This window comes from Eleginops maclovinus, chromosome 22 (genome assembly GCF_036324505.1).
Source record: "Eleginops maclovinus isolate JMC-PN-2008 ecotype Puerto Natales chromosome 22, JC_Emac_rtc_rv5, whole genome shotgun sequence".
Lineage (NCBI taxonomy): Eukaryota > Metazoa > Chordata > Actinopteri > Perciformes > Eleginopidae > Eleginops > Eleginops maclovinus.
Window position 1 is genome coordinate 2,811,088 of NC_086370.1, and position 24,931 is coordinate 2,836,018.

The 24,931-nt window shown below is 41.8% G+C and overlaps 1 protein-coding gene across 1 annotated transcript in view; it reads left to right on the forward strand.

Moving 5' to 3' along the window:
* Positions 1 to 504: 504 nt before the first annotated feature.
* ltbp1 (latent transforming growth factor beta binding protein 1) overlaps positions 505 to 24,931 on the forward strand; it is a 110,447-nt gene continuing 86,020 nt past the window's right edge. The window contains 3 exon segments of the mRNA XM_063874833.1: positions 505 to 1,086; positions 5,480 to 5,550; positions 18,914 to 19,244. Coding sequence (XP_063730903.1) covers positions 782 to 1,086; positions 5,480 to 5,550; positions 18,914 to 19,244 — 707 coding nt within the window. The 5' untranslated portion in view covers positions 505 to 781.

Below are 24,931 nucleotides of genomic sequence, written 5' to 3' on the forward strand. Positions count from 1 at the left end.
CCTGTGCCATGTCTCTGCGACTGTAAGGGCATACAGTAACCGTTTTTACCTTTCTAACTATGCAACTAGGCTGTCTGAGGGATCTGGGCCTCCATACACGGTGATCACCCCCCCCCCCCACCCCCCACCCCCTTGTGGAGCACCCCTTCTTAGCCACTTCTTTACTTTATATTGTAGAGATTACACATTTACACTGGGAGTCAGTATTAATTTACAGAGAGTCTGTGTGTGTGTGTGTGTGTGTGTGTGTGTGTGTGTGTGTGTGTGTGTGTGTGTGTGTGTGTGTGTGTGTGTGTGTGTGTGTGTGTGTGTGTGTGTGTGTGTGTGTGTGTGTGTGTTGGGGTGGGCGTGGCCTTGGTTTGGGTCCTCCGACACCCTTGGGCCCCAAAAAACTCCCAGCAAATGTTCCTGGGGTGAGTGTGTAGCCCCCCCCTCCGTCCCCCTGTCCCCCCGCCCCCCGACGTCACGTCTGGAGGCTGGCTGCTCCTGGGTCTGTTCACCTCCAACAGAGGAACTTTCCTGGAGTTCTCGGAGATCTGCAGAGGAGCCACTGCTCGGCCTTCAGGAGACAGACAGCGGAGCGACGATCCCCCGCGAGGAGCGCTTCACGTTAACCGCCTGTTATTTATATTATTCAGAAGCCGTTAGCGCATTACCATACCGGGAGAAGGTACCGACAGGAATATGCCCAGGAATACAACCGTTTTCCTTACGCGTAAGAAGTGAAGTCACGGACCTATTTGTTCCCCAAAACTTCCAAAAAACTGTGTTCGGTGTGGATATGGCTTGGATTAGATGCGGCCTGCTGTTTTCTCTGGGTTTGTTCCTCTCCCCGGTGTGTGTGTCGGCAGAGCAGCACGGCTTCAGGCGGCTGTATGTGCTGCAGCCCGGGCCGGCGGCCGGAGCCAACGGCCCGGCGCGGCTCAGCTCCATCTCCACGCGTCACGGCGCGGCGGGGCAGCCGCACACTTACAATGTGGAGCTCAGTGCGAACCTCGGCGGCCAGGTCCGGACCCGCAGGATGGGGAACCAGGCAGACTCTGGTCCCGGCAGGCAGAGCCAGCAGCAGACCGTGAAGCTGTCTGGGTAAGAGGCTCATGTCAGCACGGAGGAATGTGATTCTAGTGGGAAAATGAGAAGGAACTTAATGACTTCCTGTCATGTCAGGACTTCCTGACTTTATCATAAACCAAACACTGCTCTCAGTATGCTATGGTTTATACTAAAGCCTACTATTACAGCCTTATCTAACTTTAATGGCACAGATGTGTTCTGCAGATCTGGTGGTCCCTCCCTTAAGAACACACACATGACCACTGTTATCAGGTGCTGACTTTTCTGTGACACTAATTGGAGTTGCCAGTACAGATCAGAGTGATTGTTTGCACACCACTTGACTGGGCAAGCTGTCAAGTGTTTGCTAATTAATTCAATTAATGCTGATATTATTATCTAATTATTATCTTAAAGAACAGTACTTTATTTCTGTGAACCAACTCGCCATTCACATCACTTCTAGGGCCCAAATTAGAAATTGTTGAAGCATTCAAGCACTGCTATACAGGATGTTGTTTAAAGTGTAGTGTTAATAGTAGGAATGGTTATTGCAATGACACAAAACAAATCGAAAAAGCAATTGGTTAAAAAGCCCCTTTATAATTTCACATAATGGATATGAAGTATCATAAAATAAAGATCATTATACATTTATGTACAGCAGTTCACATTTTCCCATCACGTTTTTATAAACGCCAACCTTTTTGTCTATTCATCCCTCAGGGACTCAAGGTATTGTGGCACTGTACTAAACCGCTGCTAATGGTTCAGGCAGTGGCTGTTTCAGAGATTCACACTGTGTTTTGTAAGCTGGTAGCAGCTAATCACGCTGAGATTTCACCAAACAGAACTTTTTTTGGGGTCTTGATCGAAGACAATTTTTTTATTGAAGCCTTGAAACCTTGAAACCTATTGAAGAGCTCTGGAAATTGAAAAGCACAAGAAATACATTGTTCGCCCATCTTTGAGTGGTCAACAGTGATTGAAGTTGAAGTTGAAGGGTTCAAGTTTAATCATTTTCGGGCATCTGCCCAGATCCATCACACAAAAGCTGTTCTTTTATGAAGCTGTAAATACCCACTTATTGTTTTTTTGTCCTGAGTCAGTGAAAACACCCACTTTGGGTCGCAAAATCAGGGCCTTTACACACCTGAAGGTCCAGACCAATGGTGACATACAGTATTGATTTTACATTGTTTTATAGCCGTTCAGGTAAATCTTGGTGTGAGCGGCCTACAGAACTCTACACAACATAGCTACTTCCTGTTGTCATCAAGACATGTCTTTCTTTTTCTGCAACTGACTGGTTCTGTTGACATGCAAATAATTTTTGAGGTGTCTGGAGTTTGGGAAGCCTTTTTCAACTGGCTCTGAGGTTGGACCAGCTGCCTGTAAAACCTTCAGCTTGACTACCTCTTAACCTTGGACCGGTGTTCAGCTGTTTGGTGCTTACCGCAGTCAGGGAGAGGGTTCACACCTGGTATTTTGTTTTGGATCAAAATCATTGAAGGCTAACTTAACCAGTTCTTCTCATGGAAAAATGTCAATCTGTTCTTGGTGCTGGCTGTGTATAGGCAGAAGTGTACCAGTTCAGTTTATAGGCAGTGACAACAGCAAATGGGCCAACAGTTCAAGGAAAGGGTTGAATGGTAAATCAACAGTGGTAAAGAAAGAGTTTTTCAGCTGTTAGACGCTGGCTTCATTAATGTGAAATATACTTAATATTTTTCCCCCACTATAGGCTGCAGGAAATCAAAGCGTTCACATCCAGCCATGATCCAATAAAATCCCTTATTTGTGCATTCGATTTAAAAAAAAGAGTGTTGAGGTCCGCTACATGGGCTAGATTCAGATAATCTTTAGTTATGAATGTACAGTATACATGTCTATCTTTCGTGAAAACTCTTGGTGTCAGTGTCACGTAGAACTTACACTTTACTCCCAAACAGAAGTTTTTGAAGGAAAGGCTGTGAGACACTCATCATATCAGCTGGTGTGTTCTGTCCTTAAATGTACTACCTTGTGTAAGTGGCTGAAGCGGTTAATTTCCCTTTGTTCAAAACTAATGGAACGTAGGCCTGTGAGCTAATTCTGGCAGTCAACCCAACTACAAGTACAGATAACATGCCTCACCCCCTCATATCAACAACTTAACATATTCTCCTGAATCTGACGCTCTATTCAATCTGCTGCTGACCTGCATCTGGACTGCTGCTGCTTTTCAGCCCCCCCCTCACACCACCACCCCAGCTCACCTGTAGGCTCCAGGAAACCATCAGTAGAATACCAAGAGGCCTCCAGGCAGTGTGTGGTCCGGCAGCCTGACCTCAGCTGCTCAGTGTGTGGCCCATCAGAGCCTTACAATGTGCGATCATTACATATAGTTCAGCTGTGAAACAAACGCCATTATGAAGCCTTTCTGTCATTTCATTCTGAAAGTGAAACAGAGTTGACAAATGCTTCAGATGCTGCTTATAATGGAACCATTGTAGCTAACACTAGCACTGTTGATTTGAGTTTTATGGCCACCATGACTTTCCCTCCATGTTTTCATGAACTTTGTCTTTCTTTAGGTCCAAAGTTTGGTGACCATGATTTAGAAAACATGGCAGAAAGGAAAGTCCCAACGTTTCTTGAAAATATTTCTGTAATTTATTCAACAAACGTTGCAAGTAAAGAAAAAATACAGTTTTGTTTGACAGCCGACTCTGATTTGGGGCTGACCACTACAGATACAGCTCCAAACTGGGGAGAACACTGCAGGGTCAAAGCACGGCATGCCATCTGTGTGATTACGTGATGACCTGACTGGCAGAAGGGAAGGACAGGAGAAAAAGAACGAAGAGAAAGAGAGATTAAATTAAGTAAAGTGACTTAGATCGATAGATATAAGTCACTTAATCATTTATCAGTTTATGATACTGCAGTGCAGACAGTGACCAGACAATAACCTGGCACAACATCACATGAATGCGTCCAAAGCAGGTAAACACATGATCAATACACTGTTGCCATAGTTACATCATACATAGCCGTATTGTTCTTCTCCCAACCCCAGGGAGTGAGCGGGGCCTTTAGGCAAATCTTAAAGGCCAGAAGGTGGTTATTATGGCCCAAAAACAGTGGGGTTCTAGATGTTGCTGGGGTGGGGCCGTGAAGGGGCCAATCATTTAATGAGAGGGGTCCATTTAATACAGGAAGAAGGAGACTTTAAATGTTTTAGTTTAAAGACATAGCGCATAAAGAACATGAATTACCATTATTGGTGCTTGATTTTCAGAATCAGATTTGGTTTTATTACCAAGTATACAAGTTTACACTTATTCATGTGTTTCAGTAACATACTTAAATTACATTACTGAAGAGAAAAAATCCCTGTTAATTTTGGCTCAGTAACTTAGTATTTTACATGAATTGCATTATCATAGACTTATTCTTTTGGAGGGGGCTCACAGAGGGGTCCAAACTCTGTGTCACATGCCCCCCCCCCCCCCCCCAAGAACCGCCCATGCCCAAACATATTTTTTCTCAATAACTTACATTGGTAAAAAGACGTCTAAAAGTTTTAACTACTCAGTACGAACACTTGAATGGACCTCATTGGGGCCTACAAGTTGGAAATGTGCTGAAAGCTGAATCCTGAAGGGAGTTATGTTCCCTCCATTTATTTACTGAGCCGAGAACGAATGTGACGTAGCCATGATGACGTAGTCTGTTTCAGTATCGTTTTTTATTTTGTATAAACTCCTCTAAAGGTCAAGAGGCTGTGACTCACATCATCAGCATCATCATCCTCATCATCAGCCAAATCTCTGATGTGGATGTGAGTCCAGTTCCCCGGTCTGTTCAGCTTCCAACTGTCTGACTCAATCAGGTCTCTGTAGACCTTATCCAAACCACAGTTTTGTAGTGTGATTCAGGATGGCATTGCAAGGCAAACATACTTACCACAAGAAACACAACACCTCAGCAGCTTCAGTGTCGTAGAGGATTCCTGCCTCCCCAGTCACATTTAGCATCACCAAACCAAACCACATCTCATTATCTCTGGGTTTAGGATGTCCCTCGAGTCTGGAGAACATCCGGTCTGTCAGGCAGATTTGAGCCAAGAGTCATGTGACCTGTCTTAAACCCCCTGAACCCTGTGGATAACATCTTTATCTGGCAATTCAGACCTTAAATGAAACTTGACAAGACCTATTTCTTACCTTGACTGCATTCAGGAACAGCCTCTAGCTTTAAAACGTAAAGAAAAACAACAGTTCAATCAGGCGTACGAAGGGTTGATGCTGATGTCCGGTCAAAGAGTTAACTGTGAGGTGAAAGACTTTATTCTGTCCAGAGTAAAGTGAAGTTCTGGGCTGACATTGTGATTCAGGTGGGATCTTGAAATGCAGCTCAACTGTTCTGTTTCTGTTCGCAGGGTGAATGTCTGTGGAGGGACGTGCTGCCACGGGTGGACTAAAGCTCAGGGATCCCAGCGGTGCATCAAACGTAGGTGTACCACTTTTTGTAACACAACAGTGATGCGGTCCATTTCACTAAGGATTGAAAGCAAATGTTGTGTTTAAAATTGGTAAACATGTACTGGCTCTTTGGTGTCTATAGTCACAAAAGATACAGAATGAAAACCCGATTAGTGATTGTTACCCTGTTTATTTAGTGCGTTTCTGTTTCATGTTTTTTAATCCTATTTGATATGTTGTATTTCCTAATAGATATCACGTGTGCTTTGTTTTGGCTTTGAATTTGCAAAGAACACAACTATTATTTCTGTATATTCATTTAAGAGCTTCTCCATCAACACACACTTTTAGTTTTTACACATACATATTTCATAAGTTAAAATATGTGTGTGTGTGTGTGTGTGTGTGTGTGTGTGTGTGTGTGTGTGTGTGTGTGTGTGTGTGTGTGTGTGTGTGTGTGTGTGTGTGTGTGTGTGTGTGTGTGTGTGTGTGTGTGTGTGTGTGTGTGTGTGTGTGTGTGTGTGTGTGTGTGCAAAAGTAAAGATTACATTTGTGCAAGGATGCATTAAACAGATTTGAAATGCAGTGTTTCTCTTGGCACAGACCACTGGCCAGGTCGCTTTCTTATTAGTGTGATCGTGCCAAGTCAGGATCAGAGAAGTAAACAGCTTCTCTTCAGTGCTGTGCCAACTGTTTGAGTGTGCAGAGGGAAAGATGCTCGAGTTCTCAGGAGAGAACCGGGGGTTTTCTTTGAGTGTGTACGAAAAGATCAGATAGTCTGGCTAGGGCTGACACAATCATGACATTTTTACATCTCACATAAAGTAAGGAGCTATTTTCCGTCTCGTAATAGCATAAACCAAAGTCCACTTGATTGTCAATTTGTCTGTGTGTGATGCAGACAGGGAGATTGAAATGCTGTTTCTCACCATCCCGAAGAATACATACACGCCTGTACACCCACTTATAGAGGTGTGAATACAAAGTATTAGACTAGACTTCTAAACATAAGTATAACTTTTCACCGTTAACCTGTTAAATAATGCCGGCCAGGTAAACCCAGCCTAACTGTAGGGCGGCCTAAAGGGCCATGTATAAACTGAGCATTTATAATATTAAGTATAATTACAATACTTGACAAATTCCTGTAAATATACGTTTTTGTTAAAAAGTTAAACATAGATGTCCCTGGTGGAACAAAATAAGAAATAAAAAGATGATCAAACAATAATGCAGTGGAAGCCTTGTTGCTCTAGAGCACCAATTGATTTTTTTACTTGTCTCTTGGCAGCCGCAGACAGCATGTGATTGAACAGAACTGGTCTGATTCAGAGAAATTCTGAGAAATGATCAGGAGACATTCCAGCTCCTCCTCCACACTGGATAAATTGAAATGTTGCAGATTACTGAAATGCAGGGCACAATGGCGCTTTGTTAAATGGGCCTAATGTCAACAGCTATCTCATGGACGCGACATGTTTTTGTGGCCTGTCCAATTCCTTTTTAAAAGGGAAAGATGCAAACAAAAAGGGAAAGTGCTGGACTGCAGCGTACTCAATAACTTGGTATATGTTAGCTGGGTTTTCTCTGCATGGTACGGCTTTACTTGACTCAACTCTGCTTTGTCTTTGAGGTTTAGACTATGGATAGCACCTGATACCTGGTATTCGTTTTAGTATCAACTCACCCAAGGTTCCAAGCGTTTTGAGGTGATACCAATTGGTGACATCAAATATCATTAATTGGTCAGAGAGAGTTGTAAAGGTATAGCAAAATATTCGGTTTGGTAAGGCTAGCTCTCAAATCGTTTTACATCAACCTACACTCATCATACGTTCAATCCCAGCAGAAGTAAGCAGTACTGTAAGTTTTATGAGAACTTGTCTAGGGATTATATGTGAGATGTAGGAATGGAAAGTATGAGGCTGTAATATCAGCTGACAATATGGGAGCAATAAATAGTTTGATGCCACACACTCAGACGCCGGAGCCTCCATGTACCTTCAACAGTATATCTTTTCTCTTTATGTTTAGTGTTACAGCTTGCTTACCATAAATTCCATATTTAGCTCTATGTCAACACAGCTCATACATACTTTTAAGTACCCACACTAATAGAATGGTGGATTGTAATGTTTTTTCAAGATATCGGTATACAGTGCAATACCTTGCATATGTAAACATCAATAATACAATTTAGGAGTCCTATCACTAGAATATTATTGCAAGCCCTGATCTACCTGGGGCAGATCCAGGTTTATTTGAATGGATTGGTATCAGCAGAATAAAGCAGATTAAACGCAGATTCTGTCCTCGCTCTCCTCTGTGTTTAGTCTACCTCACACCCCTGCTAGTGTCTGTATTCAGCCTTCAGTGCAGCAGTTAATGAAAATTAAGAGCACTGGTCTGAGTTACTCCGATGTAACAATGCCAGAAGAATAAACAGACAGCAACACAGGATTTAGGCAATAACATTAACGCACATAGATGGCGGGAGCTTAAAAATCAAATAAAACCTTTGCACACAGTGTGATCCGTGTGCATCAGTCTAACTGTTCCATGTACAGTAGTAGGTGCAGAACATCTGAAAGAATTCTTTCCTAACTTCTGACTTAAAACATGATGCTAAGAAAGTCATGTGAATATTAAACAATGCAATTATTAAGAGAAGATGTGTGAAAGGATTTTAACAACACTATCTTTTATGAATATAAACAAACCAGGGACTGAGGAAGCGTGTTCAGAAATCAGACCTATTCACTTCTGAGCTTCTTGAGGTCTAGCAGTACCTTCCAGGTAGCATAACCTTGAGTTTAATAGACTGTTAAACGGTATGTTCTGCTAACAGCTGTAAGACGTCCAATGTTGGCAAATCTTTCGTTGTGCTGGTGATCGATGCTCCACTCTGCTAATACTAGCTTCTGTGTGATGTGGTATTCACAAGATACTTTCCCTTCCCCTTCAAAGCGTATTCTCAACTTATTTGATTGAAAAACAAGAAAACTGTACGCTGTACATCCTCCAGGTGTTGCCGTCCCCCGCCCCCATAACAAAATTCTCCTTCATGTGTGTTGGCTTGTACTAAACTTGTCAACTTGCTGAGTCAAGTGGTTTTCTGCTCTTTGTCTGTGACCAAGACCAAAACAGCTCATTGTTGTGTCTATCAGCAGCACTGACACTGGGGGGCTGTGAACTGGTGTAACACAGTGAGAGAGGCACAGTAAATGTTCAGCAATGTTCCTGACTCCTCAGCTCACAGGCCAAAGGGGAAGTCAAGTCGATTAGAACCTGTCAGTGGGTGTTTTGTCATGATGATGTGCATACTCACCCCATTTAACTCCCTTAAAAGAGCTACAAGCTCACAGCAGATAGCAGTGTCACTCAGTTTTCTGCAGCATTGGCCAATCTTATTGTCGACAGGATGATTTGCCATGATTAGATCTTTGTTGTTGTTTCTTTAGTCTCATTTGAATGGCTTTTCTTTATTGTAACAAAGGACACTGGAACACTAGAAAATAGTAAAGGCTGCTTTTGCTGAGAAATCCAAAGAATGCATGTGTTGAGGACGGCTGACTCAGAGAATAAAAACACACCTGGAGGCTATGACATACCAAGGAAATACAAAAAATATGTAGAGAAGTGAACAGGAGATGGCCGGTGTCACGGCCTGAAAGAAGTTCTCCTGAGAGTAGAACAAATACGAGGGAAGAATTGTCTCAGAGAGAATTGCAAAGTTTGTTATCTCTCATTCACTCAGTCTTGTATTCATGTTAGCCGGGGATGTAGCTGTATGTTTGAGGCATTTCCATTCTTAAGGAAGCAGTCAAATAAAGACATGTTCTTAACCTCTTAAGTGTCAAACGTATGTAAATGTCACTGAAAGGACCAGTGTGTAGCTCTAAGTAGCATCCATTGATGCACATCAGTTCTGACACACACTCTTCTGTCTCCTTATTATTACCGCAGTTGAGTGGCTTCCAGTGACTTAAGGTTCAATTTTTTGGTGTGGAACGCTTCTCACATTCAACGATCGCCATCTTGGCAACAAAAGTCAGTATTGCGGTTACTTCTGATTCAGATCCCAAAGCGCTGAGTTTCAAAAAAAGTTTTGTAAACAAGGCACTGTTATGTTAATTGGGTAAATTGAGCACTCTAAGGATATGGTAGGCTACTACGATTGGTTGTTGCTAGCTAGCTAATAGCAGCAATCATCACATCCGGTAAGCACAGCATCCGTGAGCGATTTGCGACAGCATTACACGGTCAAAATTCATGCAATGCATACGTGTTCACAGTGCTCGACATGACTGTGTACTAAGATAGTTTCGGAATTGAGACCCAGTAATAATCGTTCCAATCTTCTGCCCTATGTAAATGTGGCAGAATGTGGGTGTATTTAATTCCGTTGGCACATTTTAAAAAGAGCATGGTTCAAGTTCATTGTTATAGTACAGAGTTGCACAAAGAAAATCAAATGTAGTTGTAATACCTTTATGCTAAATAACACAAATAAAAATGTTTCAATTGTTGTGTGGTCAGCGGGTATGGCAGCAGGGGTAACAGGTTGGGGCTGGGGGGTATCATCTTTTTTGGCCTTCTGTCCTCCTTCCCTTGTTCTGATTGTTATTATTCTAATATAGAGCGTATCTGTAAATGAACTTGTGTTAATCAAACAAATAAAAGGTTAAACTGGCCATCTACCTCGAGTAAGACTGCAGACATTCCCCATCCTCATCTGTACTTTAGGATTGTTTTTTTAGAGTTATTTGCCTTGTGATGAATACATCATTGGATTCAAGTCAAAGTGGATTCAGTGAGTCATTTTGATGTTTAATATGATAGTGTTTTTATGTCGTCATCGCTGGCCAGTGAAAAGATTAGTGTACCTCTCGCACACAGCTTTAGTGAGGTCCATCGATTCTCAGCAGACAGTCTTATCACAGCTAATCTGAAGTGTGAGGGCCAGCAGTGACTCAGATAATGTGGAATTCGATACCTCATATATCGGTGTCACCTCTTTCCAGCACTACCTACTCCTAAATTTAGTGAACATCTGTACCTGCCACATGCAAGGCTGAACAGGCTGTAGCAGTTAACAGTAAAGTCTGAGCATTTTTCTTTCCTTCACTTTGGAATTTAAAGGTCTTGCATCGAGGCAGTGACACAAAGAAAATCATTATGCCTCCCACTTTCTGCTTTCTCACCTTGGATCCCTACCACATGAACACAGCCGCACACTCACTCACACACACCCAACATATTTTTAACCCTTGCAGGGCTCAGTGTGAGGGGCTCCCTGAGTGGTGGTTTCATCAAAAAGCAAGGACATCAACATGACTGCTCTATTTCTTGTCCTCAGCTAACAAGTAAATTACAAGCATTTAGCCCGTCACCCTTGTCACAGAACCACGCTTTTATGTAGCTGACCTCAGTCTTAGAGAGGGAGGAAGAAAACTATCCCAAGAACAGATGGCAGCCTCAGCTCCAGGCCAGAGAGAGGGGTTGGGGAAATGAACACTATTTACGCAAGTCAGAAAAGAAAGCAAAAAGCTTTACCCCAAGTGGAAAATGAACCATGGGGTTATTTTAAAAACGCTCACATAACTTAGCTCCAGGGGGTGACAGGAATGATGTCATACTTGAGAATGAATCACTCAAGGGAAGACGGGTGTAACTCTACTGATATTAGATCAGTAGGGACACATCATTTTCTGGACTGAGGGTGCTGTTGGAATATATAATATAGTGTGCTGTTAATATCCTGGAATTTTAACTATTTCAATGCTATCACAGTCTGTTACACTTCCATTGGGAACAGACTAAAAATAGATTATCCTTTTAAAAAGTTACTAGAGAGCTAACAATATATATAGAACTAGAGGTTGGGATCTAAAATCAATATGTATTTCAGTATATTCATCAACATTAGAGGCACTTGAATAGTAATAAATAAATAGTAGATCTGTGTTTCTCATACTGCCTGTGCTGCAGCACCTCTTTTCACCCTCTGTCTGAAACCAGAGCCCAGTCTGCTCTGGTCAGTTGGCTCTGTTGTGATTGGTCAACCGCTGAGAGATGTCCTGCCCCTTAGCCTATCCCGTACAATGTGTTAGCACGAGTGTTACATGCTGATGTCACATTGTTATGGAAGTAAAAAAAGGAGTCCAAAGGAGGTGTTTGAAGAAGGGGGTGGGGTCAGAGAAAGTCCATCTGGAGGAAACACAGGGATTTTAGCCTTTGCAGACCATTTACATGCACACAAACCAATAGAACACACTACAGGAGAGGGAACACCCAATAGGGCCCCTCTAACATTCTGAATGAACTTTAACTCAAAAGTGTGTGCTTTTGGCCAACTGCAAACAGTCTTGACAGAGCTACCCATGTAAAAATGTTGGAGAACTCTAACATTCATTAGATTTGACTTTATATAGATAGTCCAAGATGAAGGAAGTCATCATTTGTTGTGTTGCAACATGGTTTACAGGAGGTCATGAGATGGTGATAGTTGGTACAGACAGTGTATTCCTACCTTCCCAATCTGAATCACATTTGATTTTCAACGGGTAAATCAAAGCCTTTCATGTTGAACTAAGTTGTACCCATTAGGGTGTCTACACTTTCTGTTTAAAGAATACTGAGACCTTATTGTAATAACAGACCTAGTACATTTATTGTGCATTGTATTGAGAAACCCCAGAGGAGGGAACATTTCCTAATGCCAGCAGATGTCTTTCATCAGCCCTTTAGTTTCCCCTTCATTAATCATTTTCACAAATCTGAAAGCCACTAATTACACTAACAAGCTTAGTGAGGAGGTGACACACCCTCAGAACCCTGGGGAGAATGAAATGGCCTCTTTCTGAGTCATTTTGCACACGCGCGCACACACACGCACACAGGGAAATGCTTATAGCAGAGGGTATCATTCTAAGGTGGTCGAGTGTGTGTGTTTTGTACCTCTGCTTTTGTGAGAAGCAGTTGGAGTTTTAGATCTTTGTGAGAGCTTTATATATATACCTTCACTACTTAAACAGGTTAGGACTTGGCTCTGTTTTTTAAAAATCATATTAGGAATATTCTGTATGATTTGGTAGGTTGAGATCTGTGTGTGTTATCTGCTATCGCTTTCCTTTGCAACATATCTGAGCATGCGTGTGAGTAAACTCCTGCCATGCAGTCTGTGTGGCAGGCTTTGTAGTTGATGAATGGATGCCCCTATCGTCTGCCTGGAGAGAACAGAGCCCTATGTAATTACAGGATTTTAGAAGGTCTCCTTTACACATGCGCAATAACACACTCACTTATGCACAAATGCACACAACTGCCTCTTTAATATCTAAATACTTGATTGCTGGTAATTTGAAAAAATATGACTTACTCCTTAAGGCAATTCTTGAATTTTTGACGAACAGCTACCTCTATATGTTGGATCTATTTATTTTTGTCGAATCATTTACATATTTTGTGGGACGTCACATTTCAATTTAAGTTGCTATCATTTTCTACACATAAAAACTCAGGTGTGTGTTTGTGGTATATAGAGAATCTTTTGTTTTTGACCCAGATGGACTGGAAAGGGCTGGAGGCCATTGCGGAAACTGCGAAGGCTGCAGATGTTCGTCATCCTCACCGGGGTCTTGCACACCTGTGCAGTAATCATGCTGTCTAATCAGCATCTTGATATGCCACACCTGTTAGGTGGATACATCTCAGCAAAGGAGAAGTACTCACTAACACAGATTTCAGAATCAGAATCAGAATCCAGTTTATTGCCAGGTACGTTTACACTTACTGGGAATTTGATTTGGTGTCTGGTGGTGCAAACAAAAACAATCTAAGAAAATGAGTTGCAAAAGTAGGTCAAACATATGTTGACAATAAAAAGAAGTGTCACACGAACAATATGTGAGAGCAATAGGCCTTTTGTGTACTTAGAAAAAGTCTTAGATCTTTGATTTCAGCTCATGAAATGCAAAATGTAGTTTATATTTTTGTTTAAAGTTCATATCTGTGTTGGTTTTCATAGTGGGAAGGGGCTAACCCACGTCTCGTATGTGACGTCTGACTTCAAAAGGTCACTTCAGTGAAAGTGAATTAGCAGACAAAGTTGTACAGTGCATTAAGTGTCATCACAAGTGATGTGTGCGTCAATTAGAACTGAGAACTCAGAGAGCTCTTTGTGTGAGCGCTAATAAAGGCTCGTTAATGCCGGTATTTTACTTAGTCGGCATGCACGTCTCAAAGCTGTAGAAGGAGCTACGCTATGTCGGGTGCCACACAGTTGTTATTTATGTTGTAAGCTGTAGTTTAGTTGGTTAAGTGTTTATTGTGAGCTAAATGCAAGGTTTTTAGTGTTTTACCACAACCCTGCTATGTTGCTTCGCTAACTCGATGACCGGAAGTGGCACGTATGTAGTGTTTCACAATAAAAGCATCCTGCCGCCTTATCCTTGCACAGGAAGTTGAATATCAGCATTACTGGTGAGAGAGTGGAAAGTAGCTATTCCCTTTTTTACTATTATTGAAGTGAACAGGGACCATGGAGGGGTCCCAACCCTTAGTATTGAAGGTGAGTCAGTCTCAAACAACAACATTTACCTGATGTACAACATGATTTATTTACATAGAACCATCTACTATATAGCAGTCATTATAAACAGTTTGGGAAAGGGCAGGCACCTACAAAGATTATTTGGTAGGTGATTGGATGAATCTGTCAATCCAACACCACCACAGCCAGTCAGGAGCAGAGCGAAAACATTGAGGAAGCTCTTCAGTGCAGTCCTTTACTAAAATAATAATAATAATAATAATAATAATAAGAATTAAGATGAGTTAGTTGTCGAAGGCTATGGTGAAGAGGTGAGTTTTTAAATGAAGATTTGAAGACGTCCAGGGAGGCAGGAATGCGGATCTCTGCAGGAAGAGCGTTCCAGAGGGTGGGGGCCGCAATACTGAACGCCCTATCACCAACGGTTCGGAGGCGAGTGCGGGGAATAGACAGATGGTCCGTTTCCGAGGACCGCAGACTCCGTGAAGGGGTGTAGGGATGGAGGAGGTCTGATAGGTACTGTGGAGCAAGGCCATGGAGAAACTTGTAGGTGAGGAGGAGGGTTTTGAAAGTGATCCGGGACTTGATCGGGAGCCAGTGAAGGTGGATGAGGGTGGGGGTAATGTGCTGCCATGGTTTGGTGCGGTCGAGAACTCTGGCGGCAGAGTTCTGGACATGCTGGAGTCTCTCCAGGGTTTTGCTGGGAACCCCGGAAAGGACCCCATTGCAGTAGTCCAATCGGGATGTGATGAAGGCATGTATGAGCGTTTCTGCCACAGAGTCGGAGAGTGAAGGCCGGAGTCGGGAGATGTTTTTAAGATGATAGTAAGCAGATTTAGTGACCGATTTGAGATGTGAGACTGGAAGGAGAGGATTGTGTCCAGGATGACCCTCAGGTTGCGGACTTCAGGGGACGGAGAGATGGAGTAGCCGCCCATGGAGAGGAGCAGATCTCCAACCTTCCAGAGTTGTGTTTTTGTGCTGTTAAGTTTAAATAGGTTTGACGACATCCAGTTTTTGGTAGGCAGTTGATAAGGGATTGAAGGGGGAGTTGAGTGGATGGTTTTGTGCACAGATAGAGCTGAGTGTCATCAGCGTATGAATGGAAGTTGAGACCATGCTGGCGGATGATTTGAACAAGTGGGAGAATATAGATGGTGAAGAGGAGGGGTCCAAGCACAGACCCTTGAGGTACACCTTGGTTGACAAGGGCTGATGGTGAACTGCAGTCACTGATGGTGACAAAGTGTTGTCAGTTCGAGAGGTAGGACTTGAACCAGGCAAGAGCTGTGTCACTGAGCCCAAGGGGGTCAGACAGGATAGTGTGGGATATGGTATCAAAGGCTGCGGAGAGGTCCAGGAGGATGAGAATACTGATGAGGCTGGAATCAGATGCGATGAGGAGGTTGTTTGTTATTTTGATGAGGGCAGTCTCTGTGGTGGGCTCTGAAGCCAGACTGAAGGGGTTCATAGAGCTCGTGGTTGGACATGTGTTGTTGGAGTTGGGCGGCAACGGCTCTTTCCAGGATTTTGCTGAGGAAAGGGAGGTTGGAGATCGGCCGGTGGTTGTTGAGGTCCTCCCGATTCAAACCAGGCTTTTTGAAGATAGGAGTAACTGAGGCAGTTTTGAGGCTGGGTGGGACTATGCCAGATGACATTGACAAGTTCACTGTGTCTACTATGATGGGACAGATGGTGGGTAGTGCTTCCATGACTAAGGCTGTGGCCCCATGGTCGAGAGAGCAGGTTAGAAAGGGGATGGAGGCCTAATGGGAAGCTATTACACTGTTCACGGCCGGTGCACTCAGTGTTTTGGTTTTCCTGAATGTGATGGTGCGTTTTGCACGCTGGATTGGTAAATGAAGAAATATTCAATTTGACATATCTGATGCAATAGCAGCAGCAGCTTACCTCTTTAGGATGCAACATTGTTGATCTAAGCAAACATTGTGTTAATTTGAAACACATCAAGAAGGCCCTGAAAGACCCTCTTGAACCAGCTTTGGTGATAAATGGCTGTAAATTGCTTCCAGCTGGGATGACATAACACATGTGACATTAAGCAAAGGACATTGTTTTAGAAAGTGTGTGTGTAAGTGTGATTGAACATAGTAGAGCAAGGCTTAAAACATGCAAGATGCATTGTACACCTGCAAAATGTAAAAAAAAAAGAAAGATCATCTGTGTGTGTGTGTGTGTGTGTGTGTGTGTGTGTGTGTGTGTGTGTGTGTGTGTGTGTGTGTGTGTGTGTGTGTGTGTGTGTGTGTGTGTGTGTGTGTGTGTGTGTGTGTGTGTGTGTGTGTGTGTGTGTGTGTGTGTGTGTGTGTGTGTGTGTGTGTGTGTTCAGCTTTCAATTCTGGAGCTGGAGCATCTGAAAAGCTTTCTGTTCCACCTATACGATTTAGATCTGTAGGCCAGACAAGAGGCTTTGGATTTCTTCACTTCCTCCAGGAGAGTTGTTCTCTCCTGCTTAAAGCAGAGGCCCTGAGTCTCTGATCATCAGCCTTCTTTAGGCCGGCTTCAATCTTTCTGGTGTCTGCTCTCTGGTTCTCCAGCTCTGCTGTATGAGAAGCCTGGGATCTCTTCAGGGTCTTCTTAGCATCTCCCTCCAGATCTGTCTTCACTGTGAGCAAACGCTTTTCAGCCTTGACTTGCTGGTCCTTTTTAGCGGCACTCGTGAGCTTTTTGTGTTTTGCGAAGCTTCATGCTGCTCATCTGGGTTTTCAGATAGTATGTTTCACTGGCACGCAGCTTGGCTTCCAGGCCAGATATATCCATGGTCATCACTTCTCTCTCAAGCCTCCATTGGATCTTCTGTCTGTTACTATTAGTAACATTAATTATACATGTTTTAAACTTCTTAAAGTCTTTATTTATGCTTCTATAGCTATGTGTTCAAAGCCTGAGCAGGCTATTTGTTTTTATATCTTTCTTTTTAATGGTGCATGCTCCCATATTTTACTCTCAGTAGCCTGAAAGGGAACTTTGAGAGCTTAACATGCAAGTATAAGGGGCCGTAAACGTAAGAGTTTATTTAGGGCCGCTTTGGATCGCTCCATTCAAAACAATGGAAAAATGTGTTCAAAAACCACTAATTTGTAAGTTAATATGACTTTAACTTTGAGCTTGTTAACTGCTGCCCTTTCCACGCACAACCAATCCTTGCTGTTTTGTAGAGGCGCAATCTAGCAGGGGACGTAACCATAGAAACAAAAGTAACTGGAAAATGCATTTCAATGCTAAACCTTCACAAGTTTGTTACTGAACTATATAATAATAATAATAATAATAATAATAATAATAATAATAATAATAATTTAATAGTTGAATGGTTTACAGAAATTAAGTAAGTTTGTTGCTGAATTTAGCTGAAAATGCAGAAAAACCTGAAATGTAAAACTTGCTGAGTTGGAAAAAAGTGATACAAATTCTGTGTGTGTGCATACAAATGTGTATTACCAACTTTAATATATTAGATAGGGCTGAAATTAGGTGGCTTTGACACCTGTAATCTGGTTCACTTGGTCCAGAGTGGTGCCTTTTGGTCCTATTAGAATTACCATGGGGTTGTAAACATAGGCTAGGCCCTAATGATTTACCAATGCTAGACTCAAGCAATGCCCAGAACCTGTCCATCTTACGAGAAACAGACATTAGCTTGGTGCAGGCAATTTAAACATCTATAGCAACACTGCTTTATGTCCAAATGTCAGCTGCTGCGCCTTATTAAAAAGCTCTAACTATAGCTGTGTTCCCCAGACTTTATTACCCTGTCTCAGTGTACAGTCTGTTGAAACACATTACAGTTCTTACTTGGTTGTTAGATGAGGACTTCATCATCCTCACCTCTTACACTGACGATGTTTGATATTGGACTCAACCCAAAGGTCTTGGCTCAGGTTTCTTAAAGTGATACGCTTAAAGCTATAATATGAGTGTGCCACAGCAGCATGCCCACCTGAAGTTCTTTGACACCGTTACATTTTCTCTTCAGTAATGAACATGTGACAACACCAGTGCGAACAATTAGACCAGACATTTCAAAAACTAAGATATTCATGTAGCCATTCAATATATGTGAATTACTTTAACAATGGATGGCTGTGTGTCGCTTCTACATTTAAACTTCTCCATGCACTGCATTGTTTTCAGCACAGATCCAAACCAAAAGTGTACACATTGGTAACCTAGCATAGGTGTAATTAGATTTTTTCATTATATAAATCCAAAGTGTTTTCAAAAAAAGGTACTTTTGTTTTTATCTTTGACACCAAATCATCTCTGCGACTTCTCTTTACTGTGACTCTGCTTCTGCTGCCGCACTGGGCAGACTCTCAGTTTTTGTATTCAAGGCCACATTAAAGTGCCATGGCCCTGAGGGTACGCCTTAAATATCAGGTTTAAAATGTGGATTTACAATCAAATTCAACATATGTATAGGAAACACTCACAGCCATGAATTGATGCAATTTTACTGCTAAAGTAGTAATGCACATCATATTAATTCAGGGTACTAAAATTGATTGCCCTCCCATGCACCAGCTTGCAATGCATTATGCAATTTTAATTCCTTTTGTAGAGGTACAATAAGAACTTTGTTGTTATTATACTTACCTTCTATCTTAGTAGTTGTACATACCTTAAAATGCATGAATATATGAGGTGCAATGTGCAGGAGTTTACATTTAAATTCATATCCACTTTATGCAGTTGCTTGCATCTATATTCTTGTTTTGTATCTTTTACTGTCATCACTCATTTTTATTCACCATCTGTTTCTCCTTCCTTTTTTCCTTCTCTTCTTCTGTCTTTGCTCTGTCTGGTTTTCTTGTTGTAGCCAACTGCCTCCCTCAATGCCAGAACGGTGGAATGTGCCTCCGGCCTCAGCTCTGTGTCTGCAAGCCTGGCTCAAAGGGGAATGCATGTGAGCAGAAGACGGTGCCCACACACCCCTTCCCAGCTCTGCCGGGCAATGGACCCACCAATGGACACGGCACCGGTACCTCAAATGGACACACTAATGTACACAATGTGGTTCCCCAGCGGCCCATACCTCAGCAAGTTCCTCCCAGTGGTTATGCCCCTCTTTCATCTAACAACATGGCCCAGATGAAACTAAGTGTCAAGCCAGCCCCCCAGCATGTACGGCCACATTACGTCCAACAACAGTAAGTACCACACTCGATTGTTCAGGACAAATCATATCTATGTTGTCTTTCACCAAATTCAGATGTATTTCATCTCATCAACTGTTGAGCATCCACTGCTTACTAATAACCTTTATTTGCATACTAATTCAACCACAACTACAACATGATAACATTTTAGAAAATACAGATCGCCCACATCCTGACACCCAAAAATAGGAAGCCTCATCAATAAATGTGTATTTTCTTTCTTAATTTTAGCAGTAAAACCCTACATTTATTCACAACATTTGTTCAGTCCACTGTTTCGTTTTTACCCACTGAGTAATCTATGTTAATAAAGATTATTTATACCTTAACATTTCAGCTGTCGAAACAGTCTGATTGAAAAATCACAACCAGAACCAATTGTTGGGTGTCTGAGGACCTACTTTAGTTCAATGATTAAAGAGGACATATTCTGCTCCATTCCAGGTTCATATTAGTATCTAGTGGCTGTCCTGTGACACGTCTCCATACTTAAAGGAAAGGAAAACTCCAAAAAGCATAATAGGGTCCTTTAACCTGTTGTTGTGGGCATGGCAGGAAGCTTTAAGGACACAGTGCACAGATTCCTATAATCACTTCAAAGTCACACACCAGTAACTACTATTCAGTTTTATCCAAGGTATATTGTTTGCTTGCAGCCTGGTACCAAATGTTATGAAACCCTGTACTGGTACGTGGCCCTGGTTTTGGGACCCACTGCTTCAAAGGACTTATGTGTCCTAAAGAGAGAAACCTTGGATTACACTGGCAGTGTCTGCACAAAGTAGGGTCGCATCAATATTAACGTCCTGATGTACCTTTTCTTTACTTTAACACATTTTCCCAGTTCTGGGATTTATACCAGCTACTCTCGGCACATCTTGGTCTCTTTTTTTGGCTAATTGGGAGAGCATGGACCCTAACAAAGAATCATTGTGTTTTGGCTTCACACATTCTCATGGTTTACTGATGGAAGCCAGGTCTGGTATCTGTCAAACATTAACATAACCTGGTTTGAGGATTCATCTGTTGATACTCACGTATACAATGTGTTTGTTTCTGAATTACTCTTTGAAAGTATTGTTAATAGTAATGGCTGCAAGTCAACTCCACACAATTGCTGATATATTCGCAGTTTTTTATCAAACGCTGGTTGTTACTGAGGTCTGCCCGGCCCCTATGCACCCATTATCACCAGCCAATAGCAGAGGTGTACAGTTACTCAAGTACTATACGTAAGTAACATTTTGAGGTATTTGTACTTTACTTGGGTATTTAAATTTGTTTTCTACTTTTTACTTCTGCTTCACTACAGAGGTAAATGGTGTACTTTTACTCCACTGCATTCATTGAATACCTTTAGTTACTTTACAGATTTGGATTAATGATGTGAAATATAATCAACACATAAACGTCACCTATTATACTATATTTGAACAATATACCAAACAGATCCTCTGTTGTAGCATGCCTCATCCCCCTCTATTTCAGCCCTGTTCCTGAAGTGCTGATTCTGTGACTGTAGCTTTAAATGAACTAGCTGCTGCTGGCCACGCCCCTTTGGAGCATCCACATGCAAGTGGTGAGCTCTGCAAAGAGAAAGGTGTTTACTGGCAGTTTCTCTCACGGGTTTACCGGGTAATATATTACACATAGTCTTTCAAGTACAGCGTTAGCTCTAAGTGTTAGCGATGCTTGCTAATGTAAACACAGACCATATTCCAAACACGTGGCGCATTGTTTCTGATAAAGCACATAGCTTGTTCTTTATCCAGTGTTTACCACTAGAACAGTGACATTATATGTATCTATATATATATAACAACTTTACTCTTAAGTCCCTCCTGCAGACATCCTGCTGAACACACACACACGCACACACACACACACACACACACACACACACACACACACACACACACACACACACACACCGAAGCTCGTTGGATCAGCTCGTTTGTACCCCCGTTTTTAGAGATGTGTGTAAGGAGGTAAAGAGAGAGGGTTGGATTTTCTGACACTTTGTGAGTCTCCTTACACACCGGGGACACATTTATAAAAGACATCAAAAGGTGCATTTTGCATAATAGGGGACCTTTAAATCAGACTTTAGTTCCGCCTGGAGTAACTTCACAAGCTATCCTGCAGTATACAAAGTCATTAAAACTAGCTGCACCTTTACCAGCTTTGAGAACACTTTAAAGGGTTGCCATTGAATTGAAAACTGTATTTACCTTGGCAGAGTTGAATAAGGAGAGTTCGGTACATTGAGCTGACATACTGTGAACCTCAAACACCATTGTTTCCTCCTTCACGTGCAAATCATGAATATGCATATCACAGCGGTAAAACGGGCGAATTACAACAATCCCTGTGTGTGATGTCACACACGGTAGTCCAGCCCCAACATTTGCATACACCAGCTGCTGGAAACACTAAGGCTAACACTTACCACTCTGTAACGTTGCTCTCCAAATCTCCGACCAACTGACCGTTTTTCAAATGCATCAGTTTCCTCCTCCGATAAAGGCTCACACATGGAAGGTTGGATGCCAATAGCCTCCATGGTTCATCTCTCACAGTTTTGTGAACTTCACTTACTTCTGTGGGCTCGGAGGCAGCCATGGATTGCTCCTTGTAAACCAGCCAATCAGAGCAGAGCTCATCATAATTATTTAAATGAGCCCCAAATAAGCAATGCAGCTTGTTTCATTCTAGGACCAAATCATAGGGTTATAAATGGGCCTGTAAAGCCGCATCTGGACATTTTTTGGATCAACCAAGTATATACCTTCTTTGTAGACATCAGAGAACAATTTAAAATAACAGATAGATGCTTTGTATGGCACCTTTAATGATCAATAATTAGATTCATTATATATATTAATCTGAAATGGACCAATGTTGTGCCTCTAACTGCATCAGATGATTAGAGAATGTGCAGTTGCATCATCAGACATTAATAAAGGCCTCGAACATTGACTTGAACAATCAGATTTTAACTCAATGTGACAGCTTTATGTTGACAGAAACATCCAGAATCACTTGGCAGAGTTCCCAGTGCTGACACAGATCAGAGCAGACTTCTGATATTGATGATTGTTTAGAATGTTAATGAATATATGTTATGTCCAGTGTTTTACTTGCACTCGTGAAGAGGTCTTTTATGCACAGCACACGTAATTGTTACCAGATCTGTGTTCTCTAAAGCTGCTCTCAATTTGCAGAGAGGATTTATCTCTCACAATGAGCTGTTTTCCTATTGGTTCTTTCAACATATTTTACCATCTGATTGGAGAGATGATAGGGCACTAATCCCTAGATACTGAACTCAGGATCTCATCTGATAACTCGGGTGTACCCAAAAGCTGCATGAAGGAGGCAGAAGGGTTCAGTTTTTTTTTTTAAGTCTTCATGTTTTAATAAATATAAATACATAATTTGGCTTTCATACCTACAGTCAGTGGTGGACAAAGTTACACATATCTTGTACTAAAGCGAAAGTAAAAGTACCAGAGTGTAGGAATACTCTGTTACAGTAAAAGTCCTGCATTCAAAATGTTCCTCCAGTAAAAGTAGAAAATATTCTCATCTAAATGTACTTAAAGTAGCGACAGTAAAAGCAGTCATTGTTTGATTGGTCCATTTCAGAATAATATCTCTGATATGTTTTATAATGATCATTAAAGGTCATTAAAGTGTTCTCAGAGCTGGTAAAGGTGCAGCTAGTTTGAATGGCTTTGTAAACTGCAGGGTAGCTGCTGAATTTAAAAGAGTTACCAAAAGTGTACCAGAGGTAATGCGATGCATCAAAGAAAGTCTGTGTGTATTTATACATTTCACATTAAAGTGTAGCAATCAAATCGATGTGTACTAAGACGAATCCAGAGTTCTCTTCCAAACTCTGCATAACCAATTGCATTACCCCTCGGCAAACTTCAATATGCAAACAGTGAAGCTGACAGGCTACTATTTCCCAAAGAAGAAAGGAAATACACCTGTGGTCTGACATAGCTTTGAAGCTCGAAATGGTCCACTCATGTCATATGAGAAAACGTATATATATATACATATTTTCTTACCTACTGAAACTGATATTTGCTAAATGTAATAAAACTCCTGATTCCTTAATAAGAAGAAATTGTCTCATGACATGACTCACGACTATTTTTAATTCAATTAAAACAGTTTGAATACAATTATATCTATTCAAACCGCCAAGAAACAGTATGACCCACCCAGTCACCAGGGGCAAAGTCAACATGGAGTCATGGGGTGGATCAGCGACAGCAAAAAAAACCAACCTTTTTGTTTCAGATGTAATGCTTGCCCAAGTTTACCCAGCCGCAATTAAAAAAACACATTGCAGGGGATAAAAAAGAGAAATGACTGGTCTCATATATTTAGCATCTTACCAGTTTAAGCAGTCTGAACAGATGGTGGGGCCACATACCGGTAATCAAAAGACCTCCACAGAGTCAACAAGAAAGAGTGACACCAGGCACATGCAAAGATAGACCTCAAAGGGGGCTCGAGCACCTGCCCTGTTGCTCTCCTATTATGGTACGTCCACGGACGCTCGCATCGCTCTAGTCACTCGAGTTTCACCACGGCTGTCCGTCAAAGAAGACGCGTCGGCGAAGGGGCAGGGCTCGTCTCCATGTAGATACTATGGTAAATACTAACTAGGACAAAATATTCATTTATTTTATTTTATTATAATACACGTTTCAAAATGAAGCAGGAATAATAACATACTGATACCAGTTAAAAAAAACATGAATTAATGATTTGACAAGTGTAGACAAAATATGACAGGTTTACCACTTTTAATCAATCAGGCTAGGCTAACATGTAGCTGCTCCGTCCACACACAAAAACGTCATACAAACAGAAATAAAGCAGCGACTGTATTCGCCATGCCAGAGACAGTCTGTGGTTTGTAAATGTATGACTTTTCTCCAGTTTCTGAACAGCCAGAGGAGCTGTGAGCTCTGTGTGCTAACGGCTAATAGCTGAGGTTTTAATTTCCTGATTCAATGTCAGTGATAGCAGGCTGAATGTAACTCTCTCGAAGAATCGAGTCAAGTGCGTTTTTGGCACAATTTTATTTGTATTCGTATTAGCCATATAATATCAGCATCTTCTTGTTGCCCGTTATAATGGAACCATTGTGCGTGATAGCTTTATAAAGAAGGTGGTCAGAGGAATATGGAAGCGAGAGAGGAAGTGCATGTTTATCAGCAGTACAGAGCTTCTATCAGTGAGAGGGCTAATTAACATGTGATAAGAATTTACTGAAATGTACTTCCATTTCTTTGCATGTATAATTTATTAACTGTCACGGATCTGTGTTTGAACCAACGCCAGTCATGGGTTTATTTTAAATACATTTCATATACCAAGATGGCGGCGCCCTGTATGGCAGCAGCTATTCCCGCTCCCGATAGCGATGTGCGTTTTATGTTAAATATGTTGTCTGTACCGTCACAGTCTTGTACGAGAATAGTTTATTACAGAGCTACATTACTCGGACTACGAAACTCCCAACTCTTTCGAAAATCTTTCTGGAGTTACACTGACTTTGGAACCCGAAACACTCTACGAACTTGGCATTCTACACCGACAAGACCCAGGGGCCTGCAAAGCATTGGACTCCCCTTCCACCACCGGCAGACACT